A 17,355-nucleotide genomic window follows, 5' to 3' on the forward strand; every position below is an offset into this window, starting at 1 on the left:
TAACAGTATTTTTGCATCAGTTTTCGCTAATTCATTTGTGACGATGTCAACATCTTTTGTCCACATAATTTTTACCTGATGGGAATGTTATTGCGAGTCCATGTGATCTCTGCCTGAGGATAAGCCTCGACTACACACTCAAAGATGGCCACCTCTTCGACTTGGGCATCCACTGTTTCAAGAGAAGTGGTGATGATGGGCGCTGCAAACAGAAGGAGGAAAAAGAAAGATGGCTTAAGAACACTAGTAACGTTCATGGTGGACTCTAGTTGCTGTTATTTAGTTGTTTAGTCATGTCCGACTCTTCATGACCCCATCGACCAGAGCACACCAGACACTCCTGTCTTCTGGTAGACTCTTGAGTTCACTCAAAAGAAATATACCCATCTTTTATGCACAAAGCAAGCCCTCAGGGCAAATTAGAAAACAAAACCAGTTACACCCAACTGAAAGTTATCAAGATGAAGGACAAAGAAGAGACAATCAGGTAATTTGGGATGAGGGAGAAATTCCGTTCAGTTCGGTTTTAAAGGCAATCCTACCCAATGCACACTTTACAAAGCAATGTATGAATTGAAAGACAGCCATCCTTCGAAAACCACACTTCTCTGAAAGTGGCACTCCTCCAAATTTTGCAATGCCATTCTCAGTTAATTGCTGATGTGTGCAAAACCTAAAATGGTGGAAATGAGCAAGACCTCATTTAAAAAATATTAAGTGTAGAAGATGAATCTACTGCGGCAGAAGATGCCCCCTAGGCCTAGGCCATTTAGAACTTTAAAGATAAGAACTGGCATCAGCATTTTGATGCAAACATCTCCTAATAAGACATTTTATGCTGTTTTGACTAATAATATGCACCTTTTTTTTGCCTAGTGTTTTTCCCTAATACGATGCGCTCTAGTGACATTTCCTTGAATGTGGGCAATTTTACGTAAACCTTCCTGTGTTTAAATTATTTGGTCGGAGAACTGCACCAGAAAATTAGGAGAATTTCTTACTTGACAGGTAGTCGTATTCCATTTTGCAAGGTTCGAATGAGGTACTTTCTCGTTAAAATGCAAACAAAGTTGACTTTCTCCCCCTTTTCCCAAATACAGGGCGTACTTCACTTCTTTTTCTTTGGAGGTGTAGCAGATTTTGTGATACAGCTGACAAATACATATATATATAACACCCTGTTTAATCCAAGGCCTTGGAGAACTGTAAATACTTTTATATCATGTCACAAAGTTATGATTAATGGAGATCAAAAGGGCGCCTCCTGCGAATTCTTTTTCCTTTTCTTGGCGTACAAAGGCACACAGCAAACAATTCTTTCAATGTATGTTTGCCAAACACATCCATCCAGTACCGGGCGAATTAGATATTGCTGACAGATCCGTTTTGCACTTTCTCTACAGCACACAACAGAGAATGCTACAAGCAGCTGGGAGAATCCCCTGACCATCCAAGGATGCTAAAACACTGCCCTCCTTACAGATAAATTACCAAATGGGCATCATGAGTGAGGCAAGTTTACGCTTGAGAGTCAAAACATCTGTCTCTTAGAAAGCCCTAAGCATGGATGAGACCTGGATCAGGGATGGTCGAACCTAACGGTTGGATTTTTTCTCAGTTTTATCTGTTCCCTGGCATGCATTCAAATGGGTCTAGTAACATGCTGGTTTGGGTCTCCAGCTTCCACCTGAGATCCCACTAATGAAATCCTCAGTAATGAGTGCTAAATTGTGGGTGAACATATCAGATGACACAGCGATTCTTCAAACAGCTCTTGTTTATTCACAGGCCAGAACCGAACTGAACTGAAGGGTTCAGCCAGCCTGCTTATATAGAGCTCCAGTACAACATAACTGTAACAACTTTCTATAACTATCCAATCACTGAACGTCACTTTTGATCCCTTATTTGCATATGTGGACCTGAGTGAAAACTATCTATAGTGTTCCCCTGCTGGCCCAGGGTGAGAACTTCAGTACATAACAATGAGGATTTGTTTTTAAAGATTGCCACTAAAAAAGTCACACAGGCTGTTCGTTGAAGGAAAACTATATGAAAATGATGTACCGTTGGTACCTAACACCGAGTAAAATTGTGAAAATGTATAGAACTAGTTCAAATCTGTGTTGGAAATGTAAAGGGAAAGAGGGTACCTTTTACCATATGTGGTGGTCTTGTGGAGTGGTAAAAGGCTTCTGGGAAATGATACACAATGAGTTAAAGAAAATGTTTAAGAAAACTTTTGTTTAGTTGGACTCCTTGGCAGGTTTTAAATAAACATACACAAATTTATTGAGGGTTAACATAGTAGATAGATAATATAAGAATGTATACAATTTTATAATATGCAGAAGTGAAAATTGGTTGAGAAATCAGAAAGAGGAGCTGAGGGAAGTCGTAGGGGGGAGTGAGGGAGGGTTTGTTGGGGAGGTGGGAGGGAAAAAATGGGGGGGATAATGAAGATGATTTGTTTGAATAATTTGTTAGGTGAAAATTGTCAATAATTTTTTTTTTTTAGAAAAAGAAATAAAACTTTTGTTTAAAAAACCCCAGAAGCTTTTTTGCTAGGTATAATAGGTGAAGAGATACCAAAAGAAGACAAGAGACTGTTTATGTATGCAACGACAGCAGCGAGAATGCTTCTAGCCCAGAGATGGAAGAAGAGAGAAGTGCTGACCAGAGAAGAATGGCAGACTAAACTGATGGAGTATGCAGAAATGGAGAGACCGATGGGAAAGATCAGAAACCAGGAAGATCAAGTATTTTTAAAAGACTGGAATAATCTTTAATATACTTAAAAGACCACTGTAAACAGTTAAAATCATTGGCAGGGATATAATGACACTTGTAATGCGAAATGAACTTTGGAAACTTTGAATATATAACAGGTAAAGGTAAAGGTAAAGGGACCCCTGACCATTAGGTTCAGTCGTGACCGACTCTGGGGTTGCGGCGCTCATCTCGCTTTACTGGCTTTACTCGCTTTACTCCAGGTCATGTGGCCACCATGACTAAGCCGCTTCTGGCGAACCAGAGCAGCGCACAGAAAAGCCGTTTACCTTCCCGCCGGAGCGGTACCTATTTATCTAATTGCACTTTGAGATGCTTTTGAACTGCTAGGTTGGCAGGAGCAGGGACCGAGCAATGGGAGCTCACCCCGTCGCGGGGATTCGAACCGCCAATCTTCTGATCGGCAAGTCCTAGGCTCTGTGGTTTAACCCACAGCGCCACCCGCGCCCCTCTATATAATAGATAGATAACGGTAAAAGGAGAAAGAATATATTTTCTTTGGCAATGAAACAAATGGGGGTGTTAGTTTCTGTTTGCCACTGTGCAGGGCTTTGGAGTCACAAGACTCTGTTTTGCATTCCACACATTCCAGACTGCTGGAAGTCTCACGGAAGACAGGAGACGGATGTGACATTACTGGCTTCCTGTTCCTTTGTTTGTTTCGGTTGCTCTCTGCTCTCACAGAGAGAGGATGATTTCTTTTCTGTCTGCGTAGCTAGCAATAAAACTCTTAGCGATGTAGCCATAAATCTCATCACTTCTGCTGCTTTGATTCTCTGCGTAATGGAACGTGCCTGGAGGACTCATCAAAGGCTCAGGTCGTTAATTATCATCAGAGGGGATTCCGAAGGACTCGACCGGAGGAGCATGAGCTTCATCAGCTCGGTCGTAACGAAGATTCCGACGGGGGGAGGTGAGGTCCAAAGGTTCGATTTGACCATTTTATTTTACTGTTTTGAAATGGTTAAAGTTAAAATGTATAAAGTTTATGCAAAATCAATAAAAAATTATATGTATATATAAAAGAATAGAGCAAAATATGTGATTGCAAAGGCATAACTTGTAGGTTTGCTTATCAGGTGTGGGGTGGGAGCTGCAGCTCCTTGTCATTGCCAGGGATGATGCAAAATGTCCCAGGGACCAGGGGCATCTTACCAATAGAGGCTAATGGCGCGGGGCACCAGGGCACCAAGTTCTGGAGGGCACCAGGGAAGAGGTGAAGGCTGGACGCGGCGCCTCCCGGCATCAGCTTGCCAACCTCGCCCGCCTCCGTCATGCTGCGCCGAAGCAGCGCCGCACCCGGCGCCTCCGTCTGCCGTGGTCACCGTGGCACAAAGCGGCCACATCCAGCCTCCGCCTCTTCCCCGCCAGAGGAGCTGCCCTCCAGCCACTGCCTGCCTACTCCAGCCCCACCCGCAGCGCTGGTTTTTTTACTGTTTAATGTTTTATTATATTTTTATATATGTTGAAAGCCTCCCAGAGTGGCTGGGGCAACCCAGTTAGATGGGTGGGGGTGTTGTTGTTGTTGTTGTTGTTACAGTGGTTACAAATACCTCAGGTTACAAACTCTGCTAACCTGGAAGAGTTACCTCGAGTTGAGAACTTTGCCCCAGGGTGAGAACGAAAATCATGTGCCGGTGGCACAGCAGCAGCAAGAGGCCCCACTAGCAAAAACACGCCTCTAGTTAAGGGAAGTTTCAGGTTAAGAACGGACCTCCGGAATGAATTAAGTTCGTAACTAGAGGTACCACTGTATTATTATTACAGTCAAACTTGAACGCCTCCGTTGCCAAACGTTTCAGTTCCCGAACCCCGAAAAGCCAGAAATAAATGTTCCCGTTTTCAAACATTCCTCAGAACTCGAACGTCTGATGCAGCTTCTGCTTGAGTGCAGAAGCTCTTGCAACCAATCGGAAGCCGTGCCTTGGAACTCGAACATTTTGGAAGTCGAACAGTCTTCCGGAATGGATTACGTTCAAGTTCCAAGGTCTGACTGTATTATTATTATTATTATTATTATTATTATTATTATTATTATTATTATGGAATAGGATGTTCCTATTTTCATCGGATAAATGTTGGAGGATATGTGGGATTTTCTCACTGGAGCTCTGTACTGAGCCAAATTTTTGCAAAAAAAGACATTCCTAGGGTTTTCTTGACAGCTTGTTTGCATCTTAAAAGTCTCGTGTGACACATGATGATCCACATAAGCCTGACATCCTTTTGCTGTCTCAAGAAAAATAATAAAGTGTGGGTGTTTCTCTGAGAGATCACGATTCCTTCGTGCAGAATTAGGGAAAGAATGCCATCCATTTTGGGGGGTTGCATCCAGCTACTAAATCATTTCCACACTCAAAGTGGATTTTCTCCTCTGCTGTACCCAAGGAAGCTGTTCCTTATGCACATCGATTTAGCTGGATACAACTCTTTCTTTCTTTGCGCTTAGACAACAAAAAGTGCCATGGCACTTTTCATGGGCCAGGCAGCTAATTAGGAGCTAATGTTTTCAACTTGTGACTCAGCCTGTTCTATATACAAAAGCTGTTGACAGCATTATGCAGTTGGATTGCGGGCACAATCTTACCGCCAGTATTTTAATTAAGTTCATACAAACACTTCTTTGAAATATTTGTGTAAATCTTCCTCCCAGCACATTTCCCCCCCCCTCCCACCACCATGTGAAAAATAATTTATAAGTAGTGTTCATCCTGAACTGATAAAAACTGTTAGCACAACCCGTGGTCTTAGCGGCCAACCTCTGTGTTATGTGCAATTGAGTATCTGCTTCATCCAGTGCTTTGGGGAATTTTTAAATGAAAATAATAGCTTGGCAGGCAGTAACCAAGAGCGGAAAAGTGGCTGCTAACTCTTTCCCTTTCTGCTATAGGTAAAGGTAAAGGTAAAGGGACCCCTGACCATTAGGTCCAGTCGTGACCGACTCTGGGGTTGCAGCGCTCATCTCGCTTTATTGGCCGAGGGAGCCGGTGTACAGCTTCCGGGTCATGTGGCCAGCATGACTAAGCCGCTTCTGGCAAACCAGAGCGGCGCACGGAAACGCCTTTTACCTTCCCACCGGAGCGGTACCTATTTATCTACTTGCACTTTGACGTGCTTTTGAACTGCTAGGTTGACATGAGCAGGGACCGAGCAACGGGCACTCACCCCGCCGTGGGGATTCGAACCGCTGACCTTCTGATTGGCAAGCCCTAGGCTATGTGGTTTAACCCACAGCGCCACCCGCGTCCCCTTTCTGCTATATGTCCACCCAAAAGTTCACCTGTCAATCTGCTTTCTCAGCTAAGTAGGGAAAGGTACAGGCTCTCCAAATTTCTCTCTCACAGGGGAGAAAGCCATGGGGAGTCGAATATGGGGACGGTGTTGAACAGACAAAGCGGGTTCTCCTTCATGGAGAGCACGTGTTGTGGTGGGAGCAACCATGACATCTCCTGTTGCTGAGCGGCTTAGTTTGGATGGCCAGGAATTTGACTGGACACCTTCAATTGTTGCTGGGGGAAATTTATTGTTGCAATTTTATTTGATTGATGGGGGTGCTATATGTGTTCCCTGCGCGCAGCGTTGAGCTTCCTCTTTTCAGAGGGAGTCAGAGACTGCCTCCCGGTCTCAGCTCACAGAAGACCAACGCTAGCCATTAGAACTGTACAGAAGTCTTTATTGGCATTTAGTTTCCATTTCCAAACACTAGCGTGCGTCTCTACGTCTGAACCCTAGACCAGCGAAGCCTCGTCTGAGTCTCCGCCCCCTGTACACCAGCTTAAGACTCTAGCCTTACTCCACCTTCTACGTTTCTCCTTCCTCCTCTGGGTCCTACTACCCCCCTGGGTGCCTTCTTTCCGGGATGCCTCGGAAGCGGACCCTTCGGACTCCTCCCCTTCTCTCCGGCGGGCTTTGGGACCCGGCTCTCTCTCCGGACTGCCCATTGCGCCCCCCTCCTGTACATTTGAACTTGGCGCGCGCGCGCTGCCCCTGACCTTCCTTTTGACCGTTACCTCGCTCTCTGATGCAGGCGTGGCTAACCCTGACTCATGTCCTTCCGCTGACGGAAGGCTGCCTGCTGCCGATGTTTGGGACTCCTCCCCCTTACTGCCCTCCGGTGGGAAAGTTGGTCCCGATTTCCAGCTGCTGCTCTCTGAGTCCCCTCTGGCCCCTCCTTCCTGGGGTGTTCCCTCTGGCAACCCCCTGGCTCTGACCACTGGGGCCCCTTTCTGTGAATCCTCTGATTCACTGGAGAGACTTAGAGACCTCGGATGGCTACCCTCGCTGACTTCTCCCTCAGATTCCTCTCCCTCGGTCTCTACTTCCTCCCTCTCCTGTCCCTCTGCTCCTGAACCCCTGACATCCATCCCCCCCTCGAAGCCCCCCCTTCCCCCCTCCCCTCCTTCCGGTGCGGGTACTGGGTGCTCCGTCGTCGCGGGGGTGCTTGCCGGATACAGTTCATCCCCCATGTACTCGTCAACGTCGCTCTCCTCTGCTTCCATCTCTCTGTCTTCATGCTCGAACCCCACGTTGTCCCCCAACACGTCCATATCCGTCTCGCCCCTCTCCCCCTCTTCGGGTGGTCCCATCCAAGGACCCCTCAGCCACTTCCTGCGCCACTGCTCCTCTGGTTGATCGTCCCACCAATACGAGTGGTCTGAGGCAGACCCCGGTGGCGAACCCACCTGAGAGCTGGGGACTGGTGCCTGTTCCTTGTCCGAGTCGAACCCCAGGAATGTGCTGGCTGAAAGAGTGGGTGTGAAAAGCCAGTCATCGAAATACTCTGCTGGCATGGGCCTGTGCGGGAAGAGGGCATGAAACTCCTCTTTGAGCAGCGGTTCCTCCAAGGCATAGTCCGGTACCCAGCTGTTGGCACTGGCCGGGGTACCCTCTCTGGCTAGGAAATATTCTACTCCCTCTTCCCCCCATCTGGAGTCCAAAATCTCTGTGACCTCATTGATGTGTCCCTTCCTAGGCGGCCCCCTCACTCTGGGCCCTTCACTGCTCTGGTCTGGTGCTGTGTCTGGCTCCTGAAACCTATGAGGTGCTTTGTAGGGCGTGAGCACCGATCTATGGAACACCGGATGCATTCTGGAACCCTCCGGAAGAGCCAACCGGAAGGCCACTGGATTGACCTGCGCCTGGACTTGGTAAGGTCCTAGCTGCTTATGTCCTAGCTTCTTCTTAGCTAATGATCTGGTCGGCACTGCTTGCGCTGCTAGCCAGACCCAGTCACCCACCTGTATGTCTTCCCCAACTCTTCTGTGTCTGTCGGCCTGCACCTTGTATGCGTGCTTTGCTAGTTCTAGCTGCCTCCTGAGCTGTTCGTGGACTTCCTGCAACTCTGACGCTAAGGCTTCCGCTGCCTGTGGCTCCCCCTCCCCCACTCTCTCTAAACCCGGGAAGGTTCTGGGATGCCTCCCGTTGTTGGCGAAGAACGGTGTCACCCCCGTCGACACGTGCTTCGTATTGTTGTAAGCAAACTCGGCGAGCGGCAGGTAGTCCACCCATGTCGTGGGCTGCTGGTTGGCGTAGCATCTTAGGTACTGCTGCATGACGGCGTTGACCCTCTCCGCTTGTCCGTTGGTCTGCGGGTGTCTCGCCGACGCCAAATTGACCTTGACGTTCAGAATGCCCATCAGCTTCTGCCAGAAGTTCGAGATGAACTGTCGCCCCCGGTCGGAAAGAATAGACCGTGGCAGACCGTGGACCTTGAACACGTGGTCTATGAACAGTTTGGCAGTCTGCTCTGCCGTGGCTACCTTCGCACACGGAATGAAGTGTGCCATCTTAGTAAACATGTCCACCACCACTAGCACTGCTGTCTTTCCCCTCGAGCTGGGCAGATCCGTGACGAAGTCCAGGGCCACCCTCTCCCACGGTTCAGACGGTGTCTGCAGCGGTTCCAGCAATCCCGCCGGCGGTCTGTGAACTGACTTGGCCCTTTGGCAGGTGTCACATCTCGAGACGTAATCCGCTACTTCCCCCCGCATCTTGGGCCACCAAAAGTCTCTGGCTACGAGTTCGACAGTCTTTTCTTTGCCAAAGTGCCCTGCGGTGGGAGCGTCGTGTAGCTGCTGCAGGACCCTTGCGCGGAGGTCGTCTCCCGGCACGTAGAGTGCTCCCTTGTGGAGGAGCAACCCATCGCGGATCTGGAACTCGTCGGCCCTCGCTGTGCCCCTGTGCACCTCCTCCATCTTGGCCCGTGCGAAGGGGTCTTCCCGCAGCGCGCGACGTACGGCGTCCAGGTCCACGGTTGCCGACGCGCATGCCCACGCTTCCGGTGCGAAAATGTGCTTGGCCGCCGACGGTGCCGCCTCCTCCAGGTATTGCGGCTTTCTGGACAATGCATCCGCCATCACGTTGTTGTCGCCTGGGATGTACTCTATCTTGAAGTCGAAGTCCGCGAAGAACTCTGCCCATCTAATGTGTCTCTGGTTGAGGAACCTAGCCGTGCGCCAGTACTCCAGATTCTTGTGGTCCGTGTGGACCTGCACTGTATGTCTGGCTCCGATGAGGAAGTGCCTCCATGCCTTGAATGCTGCATGTATGGCTAGCAACTCCCTGTCCCAGATAGTGTAATTCTGCTCCGACTTGCTGAGCTTCCTCGAGTAGAAGGCGCACGGCCTCCAGTCCCCCTGCTGGTCTTGTTGCAACAGGACAGCTCCCACGGCTCTGTCTGAGGCGTCCGTCTCCACCCTCATGGGTCTGCTGGGATTCACATGCAGCAGCTGCTCTTCGGACGCGAAGAGACGCTTGAGTTTCTGAAAGGACTGCTCCGCTTGCTCCGTCCAGATGAATTTCTTCTTCTTGGAGCTGAGCGTGTCGGTGATGGCCGCTGTCTGCATGGCAAATCCCTTGATGAACTTGCGGTAAAAGTTGGCAAAGCCGACAAACCGCTGGACTTCCTTCCGATTGCGTGGGCTCTTCCAGTCCAAAACTGCGCGAACCTTGGCGCTGTCCATGGCGAGCCCCTTGTCCGACAACTTGTAGCCCAGGAAATCCACCTCCGTCACGTCGAACTGGCACTTCTCCAGTTTGGCGTACAGCCTGTGCTCCTTCAGTCTCTGCAGAACTTCCCTGACATCCCTCTCGTGCGCCTCTCGCGATTCTGAAAAAATCAGGATGTCGTCCAGGAAGCATACGCACTTCTTGTAAAGGAGCCCCGCCAGCACGTGATGCATAAAGGCTTGGAAAGTGTGAGAGCCATTTTGTAATCCGAAGGGCATAACTCTGTATTCGTAGGTGCCCAGTGGCGTGAACATGGCCGTCTTCCACTCGTCTCCGTCGCGCATGCGAATCAGGTTGTACGCGCCACGTAGATCCAGCTTGGTGAAAACGCGTCCTTTCCGCACCGTCGCGAGCAAGTCGTCTATCTTGGGCATGGGGAAAGCTGAGGGCTTGGTTTTCGAATTCAAGATTCTGAAGTCCACCACCAGTCTTTTTTGGGGCGTATCCCGCTTCTTCACAAAGAATACGGGACTGCCTCCCACCGCTTTCGACTCCCGGATGAACCCACGCTTCAAATTGTGATCTATGAACTCCCTGAGTTCTTGCAGCTCATCCTCAGACATGGAGTACAGTTTCCCAGTTGGCAGCGTCGCCCCCGGCAGGAGGTCAATCTTGCAATCATAGGGTCTGTGAGGGGGTAGCTTGTCCGCCTCCTTCTCGCAGAATACCTCCAAAAACTCCGCATACTTGTGGGGTACTGCTTGCAGCGTGCCCAACTGCAACTGCGGGTCCTCCTCTTCCCCTTCCGGGCTGGGTATAATGCAGTGTTCTGCACAGTAGGAGGAGCCAAAAGTCAGGTGGCGCTGGTACCACGCCAATGCTGGGCTGTGCCTGTGCAGCCAACTCATGCCTAATACTATAGGCGTGTCGGACAGCTGGGTGACATTGAAACTGATGACTTCCCGGTGATTCCCAATTTGCATCACCATAGGCGGCGTCTGCTGCACCACCTGCCCCCCTAGCAGTTCCCTGCCATCCACCGTGACAACCTTCAGGGGCAGTGTGGCTGGCAGTAATGCTACGTTGTGTTGTTGAATGAACTCCAATCCTATAAAGTCTGCGTTACTGCCAGAGTCAATTGTAATAGGCACTTCTAAGGTGAGTCCATTGGGCAGCTGAAGCGATGCGGTTAGCTGCACCACTGGCTTGGGCGGGAGGGGGTCTGTGGGCTGCAAAATCTCTGGGGACTTCCTCACTGACTCGTCTGGCTGGGCCCCAGTGCCTCCTCTTCCAGCCAGACCTGGTCGTTTCCCTGCTGTGGTGCTCTCTGCTGAGTTGTTTCCAATACAGTCACTGAAGCTGCAGTGTGCTTGAAACTCCTCTGGGGACACTCTTTCGCCATGTGCTCTGCACTCTCACATATATAACACTTCCTGTTCCTTCTAGGCAGCTTCGATTTTACTGCTCCCGGCGTTAAGGCTCTGGTAGCTGAGTGAGCCCTAGCACCGCCAATCTCCATCTGCTCCTCGCCCCCTCCCTGTGGAGGCGTGGACTGCGCACGCGCTGCCTCTCTGGGCAAGAGGGAGGGCACTCTCGCTGGTGAACGTCCCCAACGCCCTTCTTCTTTGCTCCACGGACGTTCTTCCTGCCTCACCCCAATAGACAACGCTCTTTCAACCACTTGCTGAGTGGTGGTGGGTCTCTCACCCCTTGCCATCTCATCCTTGATCTGTGCATTCAGACCCTCCCAAAAAAGGTCTCTAACCGGCGGAGAATCCTTATCCCAATTCAGCGCGTTGACCAATGCAAAAAACCGGGAATGATACTGCCTTACGCTGGCTTTCCCTTGTCTTAGCCCAAATATGTCCCTCCGGGCAATGTCCAGGTCTATTTTGGATAAGAAACAGGAGTCCATCGCCTTAATGAACGCATCTGCGCTTTGGAGCGCTGGATCCTTATCTCTCCACAGGTTGCGCAGCCATGATTTCGCGTCCCCATGCAAATGAGACAAAATAAACCCCACTTTTTCCCGTTCATCTCTAAAGTCTCTTTCCAGCAGCTGCAGCGCAAACAGCACATCTGCTCGGAAATTGGGGTACTGCTGCAAATTCCCATCAAAATGAGATACAATGCTGCCTCCTCTCTTCCCCAAACCGATCCCCTCGGACCTGGGTGCTGGGATCCCCTGCTTTACAAGCCCTTCCAACCTGGCTTGAAGATCTCTGCATGCAGCTGCCGCTTCTTCCTCTCTCTTCCTGGATGCGATTATTTCAGCGTTGAGTAGCGTCACCGCTTCTTGCAGGGAAGCTATTTTCTGTTCTGTAGTCATCTTGCCTGACTCTTGTGAGCTCGCAAGGCACCAGTCTTCCACCCTCCCTGCCTCGCTGCCTTAGCGATGCTTGAGGCGAAGAAAACCGATGGTAACTGTGAGACGAGGCTTACTGTCAGAGACTGCCTCCCGGTCTCAGCTCACAGAAGACCAACGCTAGCCATTAGAACTGTACAGAAGTCTTTATTGGCATTTAGTTTCCATTTCCAAACACTAGCGTGCGTCTCTACGTCTGAACCCTAGACCAGCGAAGCCTCGTCTGAGTCTCCGCCCCCTGTACACCAGCTTAAGACTCTAGCCTTACTCCACCTTCTACGTTTCTCCTTCCTCCTCTGGGTCCTACTACCCCCCTGGGTGCCTTCTTTCCGGGATGCCTCGGAAGCGGACCCTTCGGACTCCTCCCCTTCTCTCCGGCGGGCTTTGGGACCCGGCTCTCTCTCCGGACTGCCCATTGCGCCCCCCTCCTGTACATTTGAACTTGGCGCGCGCGCGCTGCCCCTGACCTTCCTTTTGACCGTTACCTCGCTCTCTGATGCAGGCGTGGCTAACCCTGACTCATGTCCTTCCGCTGACGGAAGGCTGCCTGCTGCCGATGTTTGGGACTCCTCCCCCTTACTGCCCTCCGGTGGGAAAGTTGGTCCCGATTTCCAGCTGCTGCTCTCTGAGTCCCCTCTGGCCCCTCCTTCCTGGGGTGTTCCCTCTGGCAACCCCCTGGCTCTGACCACTGGGGCCCCTTTCTGTGAATCCTCTGATTCACTGGAGAGACTTAGAGACCTCGGATGGCTACCCTCGCTGACTTCTCCCTCAGATTCCTCTCCCTCGGTCTCTACTTCCTCCCTCTCCTGTCCCTCTGCTCCTGAACCCCTGACAGCTGCACACATCAGATTACTGCCCAACCTCACTTTATTTAGGGTTTGTTTGCGCTGACCTTGCTATGCCTGTCATGGGGTCATTTGCTTTGGAGCAGGGGCCTGTTAGGAATTTTACCATTTGGCTGATTGGCTGGTGCCATTTCGGTTTTGCCTACTGTGTAGCAAATCATCACAACTTGTAAGGTTGCGGTTAAAGGTAAAGGTAAAGGGACCCCTGACCATTAGGTCCAGTCGTGACCAACTCTGGGGTTGCGGCGCTCATCTTGCTTTATGCCGGCTTTATTGGCCGAGGGAGCCGGCATACAGCTTCTGGGTCATGTGGCCAGCATGACTAAGCTGCTTCTGGTGAACCAGAGCAGCGCACGGAAACGCCGTTTACCTTCCCGCCAGAGTGGTACCTATTTATCTACTTGCACTTTGACGTGCTTTCGACCTGCTAGGTTGGCAGGAGCAGCGACCGAGCAACAGGAGCTCACCCCGTCGCGGGGATTCAAACCGCTGACCTTCTGATTGGCAAGCCCTAGGCTCTGTGGTTTAACCCACAGCGTCACCCGCACCCCTACAAGGTTGTGGTTAGGCATTGTTTAATTTTTGGTTGGTGGAAGGGGTATGGTTGGCTGTGCCTGCCCCTCCAATGCTGCTGCTGCAAGGGTATCCCATTAAAGGAATCCAGGGGCTCGCCATGCTTTTGTTCGAACCCCTGGCAAGGTGCTAGGGCCATGCAAGAGCCCCTGGGAGCATTTGGGGAGAGGGGAGAGCCTGGTGCCCAGCTTTATTCTCTCCCCAAAATTGTTTTCCCTTACTGACTTCTGCAGGGGTGCGGTTGTCAGTTCTGTTCCTACCTCCAAGTGGTAACAGATAGTCACTAACCAATGCCTAAGCAACCACTCACATACTGTAATTCAATAAAGTTGTGGCCAAAATTATGCCAAAAACCAAAACAAAAAGGATGTGTGAACCGTGTTTTTATTCAGAGGTGTCTTGGGAGTCCTCAACATGCAAAAGGTGCTGAACAGACAGAAAGTTAAGCAGCCTCCTTTTCTATGACTTGCCCTCCTTCTTCAATGTCAACCTCTCTCAGAGAACAATGGGGGGAGGATCACCAAACCTCCAGAAATGTGTCACTTGGGCCCTAAACAGATCTGTAAAATGTCAGCTGAAGTCATCGTTTACAAACTGAAGTCTGAAAATTAAAAACTGAAGTCCGTCAAAGTTTAAACTGGATCATGCGCCATAGAGGTATGACACTCTATGCAATTGCATATATTTAAGAGATATAGTTACACATCCTCAAATGCATAGGTAGATTTAAAACATACCGTATTTTTCAGTGCATAAGACTTTTCGGTGCATTTACCAAAAAAAATAGGTTTAAAATTGGGGCTCGTCTTATACATGGGTAGAGCTGAGGGGTGTTTTCTTAATTTGGAGTCCCCAAAATAGGTGGCGTCTTATACATGGGGGCGTCTTATACACAGAAAAATACGGTATAAAACAGGAATAGGTCCAACTGAAATTGAATGCTGTTAACTGTTCAGAAGGCTGCAATGAATATTTGGATCTGTGTGCATGAAACATATATAGCCATATGAGAAGATCTGTCTATCGATCTGTATTTCAATGCATCTTTTAAAATGTGTTTTCTCTCTGAATGTGATTTCTATATGGGCTTTCAGAATAAATATTTGACGTATTCTGTTTTGTTTTGTTTTTAGCTGAATCATGCAAGGAGTGCCAAAGTCAGTGGATAAACAGTTGAGGCTACAGTCCCATGCAAACTTAACTAGAGGAAAGCCCTGTTGAACACAGTAGGACTTACAAACATGCAGAGAATTGCACTGTTAAATTCTAATCCACACCTTGGTCTGGGAGATACAAATCACATCAGTTAGCTTGCACTGAATGGGCAAAGATCAAATTCCTCAAGCATCCCTATATCTTCCTATCTGGCACACTTCTGAAGATTTATCGCATGCAGCCTGATAGTCTTATCTATTTACTTACAAGTCGCACAGAGTTCAGTGGGACTTAGTCTCAAGGGATTGCTAGCTGGAGCATATTCCAGCACAGGAAAAAGGTTTCTGTCTTATCACTTGTGTTTAACACGATACGGAGGATAAGCAGCCTTCCCACGCAAATAGCCCAGAGAAATTCCTTCCTCCATCACAGCGCCACTGATACGACAGTTTTGTAAACACAAAAGAGACACCGGTTCTCCTTCGAAGACAATCGCAGGTACAGTGCTGGGAGAAAGGAGTTCCCTCATGAAAATTTCTGCGGCTTGTGTATCAATCACAGGCTTCGGAGCAAGTATAAAACTGGAGGCAAAGAAAACAGAAGATGGACATTAGCTTACACCAACCTTTAGGAGATTTCTCAGCCAAGCTGAAGGCCGCAAGAGTGAAGAAATGGACCAGTGGAATGTTGAGAGCGTCTTTCATGATTAATCCAGGAGGGAGAAAGGGATACGTCTCCTTCAGCCAAAGGCAGGCATATTCCTTCGTGGCGGCTTCCCGTTGAAGCACGGCTTGCTGCAACGTCCCTCTCAGCCACTGTCCCTGCTGTGGGTACTAAGTATAATCAGGAATCCTCGCACTTGCTTGCAGTGATGGACAGGACCAGCTGCTGTGCTTCCACTTAGGTCAGTATCAAAACGTGGGGGCTCATGAAACAAGAGAACACAAATCCCTTTAGAATTCCTTCTAAGCAAACATTCGGCAGCAGACAATGCCCTTGATGCCTTTCTAATATAATAGCTGGAGCCAGGGCGACAGAAAATGCCCGGCCTCTGCTGTGGCCAAGAGCCAACAAACTCAGTGTTCTTCTTTCACGTTTCATTTGTACTTATTAAATTTGTATACCGCCTTTCACGGTGCTGTTTTTTCTAGAAAAAGAGGTGCCGGAACGCGCCCTTGTTCTCTTAGAAGGGCAATGGCGCCCACCTGAGAGGTGCCAGAACTGAATTCCGGCAAGTTCTGGCTGAACAAAATGGGAAAAGTCCCGGCCTTTCATCCAGGGCAGTTCGCAACATGAAAATGCAAAACGAGAACATGAAATACATAATGAAACCAAAACAAACCAAAACAGATTCATAAAAGGTAAAGGGACCCCTGACCATTAGGTCCAGTTGTGGCCGACTCTGGGGTTGCAGCGCTCATCTCGCTTTATTGGCCGAGGGAGCCGGAGTACAGCTTCCGGGCCATGTGGCCAGCATAACTAAGCCACTTCTGGCAAACCAGAGCAGCGCACGGAAACGCCGTTTACCTTCCTATTTATCAACCTGCACTTTGAGGTGCTTTCGAACTGCTAGGTTGGCAGGAGCAGGGACCGAGCAACGAGAGCTCGCCCCATCCAGGGATTCGAACCGCCGACCTTCTGATCGGCAAGCCCTAGGCTCTGTGGTTTAACCCACAGCGCCACCCATGTAGGTTTAAAAGGCTGTTAATCAGTCAAAGGCCTGGTTATAGAGAAACATTTTTGCCTGGTGCCTAAAAATATGGCACCAGGCAGGCTTCCTTGGGGAGAGCATTCCACAAATGGGGAGCCACTACAGAAAAGGCCCTCTCTCGTGGTGCTGCCCTACTGCCCTTACGCAGAGACAGAATAGAATGCACACTCTCCAACATTACTCTGATTAAAATAAAGAAGTCCCATTCCATAATGATAATTTTACTATTCATACCCCACACGTCTAACTCTGGGCAGCTTCCAACATGTATAGAAACATAATAAAACATGAAACTTTTTTTAAAAAAAACCTTCCTTCCCTATACAGGATTGTCTTCAGAGGGCTTGGGGGTTGCATAACTCCATACCCTCCAATATTTCTCCAATGAAAATAGGGACAACCTAATGAAAAGTGGGACATTCCGGGATCAAATAAGAAACGTGAATGGCTTCTCTAAATCAGGGACATCCCTGGAAAATAGGGACACTTGACAGGTCTAAGAGTGGTATTCTGACCAAGGCAGAATAGAGTGGTATTAGTGGTACTATTACTTCCCTTGATCTGGAAACTAAACTTCTATTGAAGCATTGGCCTTTTTTTGCTGCTGCATCACACTGTTGACTTTTGTTAAGCTTGTGGTCCATCAAGACCCCTAGAACCTTTTCACATGTACTGCTAGTAAGCCAAATGTCCCCCATCTTATATTTGTGCAGCTGGTTCTTCCTGTCTAAGTGCAAAAGCTTACATTTTTCCCTGTTGAAATTCATTTTCTTAGCTTGGGCCCACTTTTCCCATCTGTTAAGATCATTTTGAATTCTGATTCTGTCCTCTGCAGCATTAGCTACCCCTCCCAGTTTGGCAGAACCCTGTGGCACCCCAATTGTCACTTTTTCCAGGATGACGAGGAACCATTAATAAGTACTCCTTGGGTTCAGCCAGTCAAGCAGCTACAAATCTGCCTAACAGTT

General features: G+C 49.2%; 1 protein-coding gene across 2 annotated transcripts in view; it reads right to left on the reverse strand.

Annotated features, from left to right (window-relative positions):
• LOC114587541 (muscle, skeletal receptor tyrosine protein kinase-like) overlaps nt 1–15,745 on the reverse strand; it is a 34,799-nt gene extending 19,054 nt beyond the window's left edge. Inside the window, exons 1-2 of one of the 2 annotated variants that reach the window (XM_028711929.2) lie at nt 15,302–15,685; nt 76–202 (exon numbers count right to left, since the gene is read on the reverse strand). In XM_028711929.2, coding sequence (XP_028567762.2) covers nt 76–202; nt 15,302–15,380 — 206 coding nt within the window. In that variant the 5' untranslated portion in view covers nt 15,381–15,685. Of the gene's footprint in view, nt 1–75; nt 203–15,301 lie in introns of both variants that reach the window. The other variant, XM_077921528.1, reaches the window with a different exon arrangement.
• Between the last annotated feature and the right edge of the window lie 1,610 nt (nt 15,746–17,355).

Source organism: Podarcis muralis, chromosome 17 (genome assembly GCF_964188315.1).
Source record: "Podarcis muralis chromosome 17, rPodMur119.hap1.1, whole genome shotgun sequence".
Lineage (NCBI taxonomy): Eukaryota > Metazoa > Chordata > Lepidosauria > Squamata > Lacertidae > Podarcis > Podarcis muralis.